Source organism: Puma concolor, chromosome B1 (genome assembly GCF_028749965.1).
Source record: "Puma concolor isolate L17-30 chromosome B1, mPumCon1.1.hap2, whole genome shotgun sequence".
In the NCBI taxonomy this organism is placed as follows: Eukaryota; Metazoa; Chordata; class Mammalia; order Carnivora; family Felidae; genus Puma; species Puma concolor.
This window is the reverse complement of record NC_141670.1, coordinates 112,124,283-112,134,460: the sequence shown is the minus strand read 5'-3', so window position 1 is coordinate 112,134,460 and position 10,178 is coordinate 112,124,283. Positions and strand designations below refer to the sequence as shown.

Genomic DNA, 10,178 nt, shown 5'->3' with positions numbered 1-10,178 from the left:
GAATAGCCATCATCAAAAAGACAAGACAACAACTGTTAGTGTGAATATGGAGAAAAGAGAACCCTTGTGCATGTTTGTAGGATTGTAAATTGGTATAGCCACTATGGAAACAGCATGGAGTTTCCTCAAAAAAAAAAAAAAAAAAAAAAAATTAAAAATAGAACTACCATATGATCCAGCAATTATATACTTCTGGAGATATATCCAGAGGAAATGAAAACTCTAACTCAAAAAGTCATCTGCACCATTCATAGCAGCTTAGACGTGGAAACAACCTAAGTGCCCATTGATGGATGAATGGATAAAGAAGTTGTGATATAGGGCCGCCTGGATGGCTCAGTTGGTGGCACATGTGACTCTTGATCTTGGGGTCATGAATTCAAACTCCAAAAACGGTGCAGAGTTTACTTAAAAAAGGCAGAAGCTGTGATATATATATCATATGTAAATATGAATATGAATGTACATCATATATGAATATCACATGTTATTTAGCCATAAAAAACAAGGAAATCCTACCATTTGTGAAAACATGGATGGACCTTGAAGGCATAATATTAAGTAAGTCCAAGAAAGACAAATACTGTATGATCTCACTTATATGTGGCATATTAAAAACAAAAATCCCCAAACTTCTAGAAAAAGAGATCAGACTTGTGGTTACTAGAAGTGGAGGGTAGAGGGAGGGGGAGTTGGAAGAAGGTGATCAAAAGCACAAAATTCCAGTTATATGATAAATAAGTACTAGGAATGTAATGGACAACGTGATGACCACAGCTAACACTGCTGTACAATATATAGGAAAGTTGTCAAGATAATAAACATAAGAATTCTCATCACAAGAAAAATTTTTCCCTTTTTCTCCCTTTTTATTGTACCTATATGAGAAGATGGACGTTAGCTGAACCTACTGTGGTCATCATTTCACAATACATGTGAATGAAGCCATCATGCTGTATGCCTTAAACTTATGCAGTGACATATGTCAATTATTTCTCAATAAAACTGGCAAAAAAAAGAGTAATATATGTAAGTAGATTACAGTTATTTTTACAGTGGAATATCAAACAGGAACGAGAATATTAAAAACTACCAATATTCAAAACAATGTGAATGAATCTCGTGAGAATATTTAATCAATCACATGTAGAAGCATAATGTGATTACATTTCTATAAAGTCCAAAGCCTGCACATGATAACATGAATCTCAAACCTATGTTTTTAAAAGTTATGATATTGGTTACCCTGAGGGTGAGAGTGTAGTAGCAGTGAGGGGACACCGAAGGGGCTTCCCGATACTGGTTATGTTCCGTCTGTGATCTGAGTGCTGATTACAAAGATGTATTCACTTTATGAAAATTCACTCAGCTGTATACTTGTAATTTGTACACTTTTCTAGACGTGTGTATTAAAAAATACTTCAAAATAAAAAAATTTAAATCCATTATATATTTTATATACCAATATCTACCATGTGAATAAATGCACAGGAAAAAGACTAGAAGGAAACGAACCAAAGGTAGTCTCTCATTCATTCATTTGTTCATTCATCCAATGGCTACTTACGGAGAACCTACAATACCAGGTATGGTGTTGGGTACTGGACAAGGCCAGGTACTGAGCACTGCATTCTCCAGGAGTGAATTTTTTGCATTTTTCTTCTTCTTTTTATATTTCTAAAAAGTTATTGTGAATATGTTTTTACTTATAACTGGGCATTATATATATTTAGTTTTTAAAGATTCTGATAGAACTGTAGTTCAGAAAGGGGTGTATTGATACAACTTTGTAGCCATGTTCTAATAGATGAGTTTTTGAGATATTTACTTATTTTTGAAGTAACATTGGTATTCTCCAGGAGGGCTTTTCCATACCCTTTGTAAAATTTATTCCTTTAGCAAACAGAAATAATAATTTTTAGAAAAAAGTGTATTTTTATTAGTAAGATTTTATATTATGTTCAACATCTGCCTATCTTAATATAAGTATGTATATTTTTTGAAGAACAAATTTTTATTTGGAGTTAATTTATTACATAAATATTATAAATTTTTTATCAATAACAACATTTTGGGGTAGTAAAAATATAAAAAATATATAGTGTAAAATGAATTTGAATTCATATAAATACAAATTATCTATGCCATGACTTTTTGTGAATGAGATTTATCTTTTTCACTCTTTTTCTTCTGTTTCTCTTCTGCTTGTTTTTCAGAATAATCTTTAAGAAGATGATTCAGCTGTGGTTCACATTGGCTTGCATGTTGTAATCCATCTTCCCTTCCTAAAAAAGAGATAAAACGTGAGACGACGATATTTCAGTCATCTCACACAGTGGCAAAGTCAGAGCTAGTCCTACCTGAACCACTCCAAGCACTAACTCAAGAGTCATTTTTAATTCAAAACACTTGAATTAAAGATATTTTTATATTTTACCTTCACAGTGTTGGATCACACGTCCCCAGAGTCGATTTTTCCGCAAACAGGCTAAATTTCCCACGATCAATAAATGCCTCCTTCCTCTGGTCAATGCAACATTCATTCTTTTTTCTGAATCAATAAATCCTACTTGTCTTGTCCTTACACAGGACAGAATAATAATCTCCTTTTCAGCTCCCTGAAAAGCATCTACTGTGGATACCTGCACGGCTTTGATATCAGGATGATCAAAGTCCACGGCATTGAGTGAATGACAAAGCTGTGGAGGAAAAGACGAGATCACACAGGGAAGAGACCATGAAGAACTTAAGCCCTGAACCTATTCACAGCAGCTATTTTTATTTAACTAGTAGTGGATAATTTTCATTTTTTAATGATTCACATAGATTTGGTAGTTTATAAAATGATTCATAAATAACTAGATGTCAATATAAATTAGGAAACAAAAGCAAAAGTGATGATTTATCTATTGTTGGGGAATTCATCCAGATATACTAATTCAGAGTTGAAAATTAATAATAGAATAGATGAAAAATATTTTAAAAAAGAAAAAAAGTAAAAACTAGTTAGAAGTAATTGGTTTATATGTACATTAATATTTGCTATCTACTTTTGATTTATTAATAAAATGAAATAATAATGAAAGAACATTTTGGAAAACAGAGATTGAATCCCATCTGGCCCAAAACACAAAGCATACACTGTATTTTCTTCCCTCTAATTTGTTTATTTGCATTTTGCCCTAACAGCTGTAAACTGAATTTAATTAAACCTTGTTAGGTTTACATTTAATTATACAGAAAAAAAGCCAGACCACACAAAAATCAGAATTTTTAAAAATGTTACACTCCCAAAAGTTTTTTAAGTACCAAACCCAACTACTACTCAAATGTAACTATCAAATATTGTAACAAAAAGTCCCAATATTTAAGTGTCATAATACGATACAAACCTTGTACATCTGGGATTTGTATAATGTTATCACCCCGATCACCGAGCCTGCTATTCCACTCACAATCAGTGATTGAATCAGCTTGAGTGTAAAAGCAGCTTCTGCCACATTATGAAAGCTGTTATCTCTTTCAATCTGGAATATGAAACAGAGCCTAAATTATATTTCCCAGAAAGGCTGTGGAAAGACCAAGAAAACCATATAAACAACAACAATAAAATTAAACCAGGAAACTAAACCATGTTGACTCTCATTAATGTCATTTACCTGCTCCAGTCCTTTAACGTTATAGAAACACAGAGTTGGGAGCCATTCCAATAAAGGGCTCCTCTCTGTTTCTGAAATGCCATTCATGAGGTTTCCTTCATAAAACAGATCATTAGAGATAGCACTGATTGCAGGGTGACAACGGTATTGGGTTCTCAACAGAACTGGCTTATGACCCTAAGAAATTTAAATGAAGAAAAAAAAGTTAAAGCATTTTTTTCCTTAGGGGGAAAAAAAGATTAGTATTTAAAAATTTAAAAATATCAACATACTGTGCTCTTAGTATTACAACTATGATCAAATAGACTATAAGTAACAATTTTTAATTACTAAAAATATCTTCATGGTAACCTATTATTTACACCACAAAATTATACAGCATGTCAAATGTTAGACTTATCTAATAAGTTTGGTGCCTAACATTAGGTGGTTTCATAATGTATGTGGAGTTGACCTGACACTAAATTGAAAAGGAATCTTCAAAAAATATATATTTGAGGGGCACCTGGGTGGCTCAGCCGGTTAAGTGTCTGACTTCAGCTCAGGTCATGATCTCATGGTTTGTGGGTTTGAGCTCTGCATCGTGCTCTGTGCTGACAGCTCGGAGCCTGGAGCCTGCTTTGGATTCTGTGTCTCCCTCTCTCTGTCCCTCCCCCGCTTGCGTGCGTGCTCTCTCTCTCTCTCAAAAATAAATAAACATTAAAAATTTTTAAAAAATGTTAGAAAGAGTTGTTGATAGCTCATTAATTTTTCTCCTTGGGCACAAGCCATCTTATATTTTGAATCCTCAAAGAAGTTTCCAATCTTGTTAGTGCATCATAAAATCCACATTCCATCCAAGTTAGAGCTCTTGTAGAGCATGCTCTGTGTTTGCAAAATGTTCTGGAGCACTATTTGAACATTTTGAATAACTAAAAGGTACTCCAACAATAATAATGCACAGTTAAAGGCAGGATTAATGATCACACAGACAAGGTATCTTTTATGGAAGAAAAACAGTAAGGAAAAAAACAGTCCTTGTATTATTTAGGGCATAAGTTTGTGGATGAGTCTAAGTCAGTGGGCATGTGAAAACCTCTGCCAAAAATACAAAATATGCTCAAAGTACAAAAATTCTCAAATGATTTTTTTTTTATTCAAAGGACCATTATTTAGTACTAGAAACAATGTTAGAAAAATGATTAAATTATGGTATATTCACATAATATTTGGTGATTAAAATATTTGTGACAACAGTGATTACAAAGCTAGTAATAACACAGGGAAATGGTTTATTATAATGCAAAGTTTAAAAAAGGCAGGAGAGGGGCGCCTGGGTGGTGCAGTCGGTTAAGCGTCCGACTTCAGCCAGGTCACGATCTCGCGGTCTGTGAGTTCGAGCCCCGCATCCGGCTCTGGGCTGATGGCTCGGAGCCTGGAGCCTGTTTCCGATTCTGTGTCTCCCTCTCACTCTGCCCCTCCCCCGTTCATGCTCTGTCTCTCTCTGTCCCAAAAATAAATAAAAAACGTTGAAAAAAAAAATTTTAAAAAAGGCAGGAGAGTAACTACATGGTATGGTTTCAACTACGTAAAAATACATATTTTTACAGATTTATTGCGATATAATTGACATTTAACATAATTGTGTAAGTATAACACAATTGTATAAGCTGAAGGTGAACCATGAATTGATTTGATATTCATATATTGCAAATTGACTACCACCATAGCATTAGGTAACACCTCTATCACATCACATAATTAGGTAATTACATTTCTTTTTTAATAGTGAGAACATGCAACATCTACTCTCTTAGCAATTTTCAAGTATATGATATTATTAACTATAATTACCATGCTGTTAATTAGATCCCCAGAACTTACTCATCTGATAACTGGAAATTTATGCCCTTTGACCAACATCTCCCTCTTCCTACCTTTCTACCTCCTAGCTCATGGTAACCACCATTGTACTCTTTGTTTCTATGAGGTCAGCTTTTTTTTAGATTCTACAGGTAAGTGATAACATACAGTATTTATCTCTTTCTGATTTATTTCACTTAGCATAATGCTCTCAAGGTATATCCATGTTGTTGTAAGTGGCAAGACTTCCCTCTTTTTTTATGGCTGAATGATATTCCATTGTGTGCACATATATCAAATATATGTATTCTTACAGTGTATATATTTGATATATGCAGACATCCCTAGGATAAAAGCTGGAAGGAATGATACCAAAATATTACAAAGGATTCTCTCTTGGGGGCAGTGAGGTTATTATAGATTTTTTTTAACCTTTTAGTTTTCTGTAGTTTCCACACTTTCTATAATGAATAATAGATACTATTTTTGTTTCTTTTAATTAATTCTGAACTAGTTCAAATATACAGAAAAGCAAAAAAATATAATACTCATCTATGTACCACACAAATCTGACATTAGTATTTAGTCATCTTGCTTCAGATTTCCTTTTTGTTAAAATATGAAATGTAGCATAGATAGCTATGCCCCCCCCACCTGCCCCCCGCACTCATCTATTTCCTCTACCACCTTGTCTAGAAACAGCTCCAATACTAACTGTGTTTTATGGCATTCCCATGCAAGCTTTATATGTTTCATACATGGGCATGTATGTATGAATAATACACATTATTTGCTGTGTTTTTGAAATTCACATAAATTGTATTTTATACTATGTATCTCTTTGTACCTTGCTTCTTTCAACATCTACTATGTTTATGAGAATGATCTATATGGATCAAGTTCATTCACCTTGAATGTTTTATATATTCCATTTCGTAAATTCAATTCCATTATATTCTACAAGTAAATCCACTTTTCAGTCTATCTTTATTTGCCCTTTTAAAATTCCCTCAATAATCTACTTCATGTTTTGAAAATCATCGACAACAGATAAGTGAAAGAGCAAAGAGCATAACGGCATGTGTTGTACGGTAGCATTTGTAAAAGAGGGGGGAAATATTTTATGTATTTGCTTATGATGGCATAAATTATCACTAGAAGAATACAAGAAAAAGATGACAGTGCTTTGGGGCAGAAAAACTGAGTGGTTGGGAGACAGGAGTAAAAGTCTTCACTCTACTTTATGGTTCCTTTAGAATTTGCATTTTGAATCATGTGACTAGGTTACCTATTTAAAAATGTTTTCAGAATATAAATAATTTTTTAAATTAAGATTTTTTTTTAATTTTTTTTTTTCAACGTTTATTTATTTTTGGGACAGAGAGAGACATAGCATGAACGGGGGAGGGGCAGAGAGAGAGGGAGACACAGAATCGGAAACAGGCTCCAGGCTCTGAGCTATCAGCCCAGAGCCCGACGCGGGGCTCGAACTCACGGACCGCGAGATCGTGACCTGGCTGAAGTCGGACACTTAACTGACTGCGCCACCCAGGCGCCCCTAAATTAAGATTTTTAAAAAGCCAATGGAAAGGTCTGATTCAAAAGAATCTGAACACGGACTTATCATGGAAGGGGTAGAAAGTTGTGCAATTCAATTCAGTTACAATTAATAACTCAAGATAATTGAAAGCTTGAGTCTTCACAAAATTGAGTACAACTCAACTCAAAACAACACAACTTGAAACTCAGTGTAAGGGGAAACTTCTGAAAAAGGTGGAATAACACTGACTTGCAGAATCCATTCTCCAATACCTAAAGAAACATCTACAACAATATATTAAAAATAGCAAAGGAAAAATTCAGTAGCCATGCACCAAAGAAAGGTTTAGAGACAACTCAATGCCATAAAGTTTATAAAGTGCTTATCAAGAAACAGCATTCTAAAGCAGAAGGGAGAGGGGTGCCTGGGTGGCTCAGTCGGTTAAGTGGCTGACTTCCGCTCAGGTCATGATTTCGCGGTCCGTGAGTTCAAGCCCCGCGTCGGGCTCTGTGCTGACAGCTCAGAGCCTGGAGCCTGTTTCAGATTCTGTGTCTCCCTCTCTCTGACCCTCCCCTGTTCATGCTCTGTCTCTCTCTGTCTCAAAAATAAACGTTAAAAAAAAGTAAAAAATAAAAAATAAAGCAGAAGGGAGAAATGCAGTACAGATCTTTCTTGACTTATGATGGCGTTACATCCTGATGAACTCATCATAAGTTGAAAATGGAAGTGAAAATGCATTTAATACACTTACCCTATGGAACATCATAGCTTAGCCTATTCTACCTTAAACATGCTCAGAATACTTACATTAGCTAGCAATTGGGTTAAATCATCTAACACAAAGCCTAATTTATAATGAAATATTGAATATTTCATGTAATTTATTTAACACGATACTGACAGTGAAAAACAGAATGGCTGTATGGGTGCAGAATGGCTGTAAGTGTATAGGTTGTTTACAGTCATGACCATGTGGCTGACTGGGAGCTGTGGCTCGCTGCACTGCCCAGCATCATGAGAGAGGATCTTACATCATATCGTTAGCCTGGGAAAAGATCAAAATTCAAGATTCAAAGGATAGTTTCTACTAAATGTGTATCACTTTCACACCATCATACAGTTGAAATTGTTAAGTCCAAATATTGTAAGTCAAGGACCATCTGTATGGTGAGATTCCTAACTTCTCTAGAAGTCATAACATAGAAATTGCTCCTAAGAATAGTAATGAAAGAGGGAAAGTGATCTGAGCAGTTAGTTTTTAGTGAAGTGAAGGCTCTGAGGATGAAACATCAAACTGGGGGGACACCTGAAGTCCAAGAATATTCCTTGTCTGGGAAAGGGACAATACCTCCAACTATGTGGAATGAATCCTGATACTGGATATTTAATAAAACCTTAGAATTGAGAGAGCCCATGTAAGCAAAAAAAGGCAGTACACGTTCTTAACTTTTTTTTTTTTACTTATTTTTGAGAGAGAGAAAGAGAGAGAGACAGGGAATGAACAAACGGGGGAGGGGCAGAGAGAGAGACACACAGAATCCGAAGCAGCTCCAGGCTCCAAGCTGTCAGCATAGAGCCCCACGCAGGGTTCGAACCCATGAACCGTGAGATCACGACCTGAGCCAAAGTCGGACGCTCAACCGACTGAGCCACCCAAGTGCCCCAAGACAGTACACATTCTTAATTCAGTTCTATTCCAGTCCCACACCTACCCCACTCCCCACACCCTATTTTCAGGGTACTAAGAAAATACAGAATCTGAGAGCTACCTAAGCAAGAACATCAGGAGATCAAGCAGGAATGGCAACTGTGCTAACACACTACAGCTTCCCCTCAAACTAACAAGATAAAGACAATGCAAACACTATGTATAGAACGCAGCCTAGACAAAATATAACCAAGAAACAGAAGAAAGTTTTCCTCAAGTCTCAACCTTTAGAATATAATCAGAATGTAACTGAGTGAAATAAAATCTCAACAGTGAGATGATGAAAAGACAATGAGATTTAAAAAGATAATGAGATTAAAAGGGAAATTTCAATCCTAACAAACTAATTTTCAAAATAGTATCATTAGAGAACTAAAGGAAGCAAAGAACAAATGGAATTTCTTCATAAAACTCACTACAACCCAACTTAAAACTCAATGCAACTTCAAACTCAATGTAAGGGGAACAGACATATTAGAAAGCCTTCACAGATAATGAAGACAAAAAATTAAAGTAACATTAATGGAAACAGATAAAGATACCCAATATAAAAATAATTGAGGGGCCTTTGTATTTTAGACCAAATGTGTCTCCGACCCCAGTTCCTATGTTGCAGCCCTAAACCCCACGGAGATGATATTTGGAGGCGAGGCCTTTGGAAGGTAATTAGGTTCAGATGAGGTCATGAGGACGGGGTCCTTATGATAAGATTAGTTTCCTTATTAGAAGAGGAAGAGGCCAGAGTTTTTTTCTCATTCTACCATGTGAGGACACGGCCAAGAAGAGCATTCTTACCAGGAACCAAATCTGAAGGTACCTTGATCTTGGCCTTCCCAGCCTCCAGAACTGTGAGAAATAAATGTCTGTTGGTTAAGCCACCCAGTCTATGGTATTTTCTTACAGCATCCTGCACAGACTAAGCTACTGGTAGAGAATTCATCAGGTAGAGCAGAACCCTTTCCTGAAACAAAGAAACAAGAGTCTCCAGTTTGAGAGAACTTTTATTACAGAACGATTAGTTACAGAAAGCTCCACACTGAGATATACTGTGGCAAATTTATAAACTTTAAGGTTGTAAAAAGAGTTATTGTATCTAGGTAGAAAAAATAAATCATTACAAGGGGAAAATAATCAGGCTGGCCCTAAAATTCACAGTAATACTTGATGCAACTATTCAGTAAGCCAAGATGCCTTTTACATTTAAAAGCAATGGACATTTTGAAACAAAACGGACTCAGGAAAGTATGTATCTATAAGTCATTCTTGAAAAAAAAAAAATTGATGATGCAGTCCAAAGCACCCATATGAATGACACTGAAACTTCTAAATATAGAACTAATTCTAGGGTCACCTGGGTGGCTCAGGTCATGATCTCATAGTTTGTGAGATCGAGTCTTGGGTCGGGGCTCTGTGCTGACAGTTTGGAGCC

The 10,178-nt window shown here is 35.5% G+C and overlaps 1 protein-coding gene across 5 annotated transcripts in view; it reads right to left on the bottom strand.

Annotated features, from left to right (window-relative positions):
* Positions 1 to 1,110: 1,110 nt before the first annotated feature.
* The window catches only part of ZGRF1 (zinc finger GRF-type containing 1), a 94,405-nt gene continuing 85,337 nt past the window's right edge, over positions 1,111 to 10,178 (bottom strand). For all 5 annotated transcript variants that reach the window (XM_086704373.1, XM_086704371.1, XM_086704374.1 and 2 more), the window contains 4 exons: positions 3,660 to 3,836; positions 3,393 to 3,527; positions 2,438 to 2,699; positions 1,111 to 2,285 (listed from right to left, as the gene is read on the bottom strand). In XM_086704373.1, the coding sequence (XP_086560499.1) occupies positions 2,140 to 2,285; positions 2,438 to 2,699; positions 3,393 to 3,527; positions 3,660 to 3,836 (720 nt within the window). In that variant the 3' untranslated portion in view covers positions 1,111 to 2,139. The remainder of the gene's footprint in view (positions 2,286 to 2,437; positions 2,700 to 3,392; positions 3,528 to 3,659; positions 3,837 to 10,178) is intronic.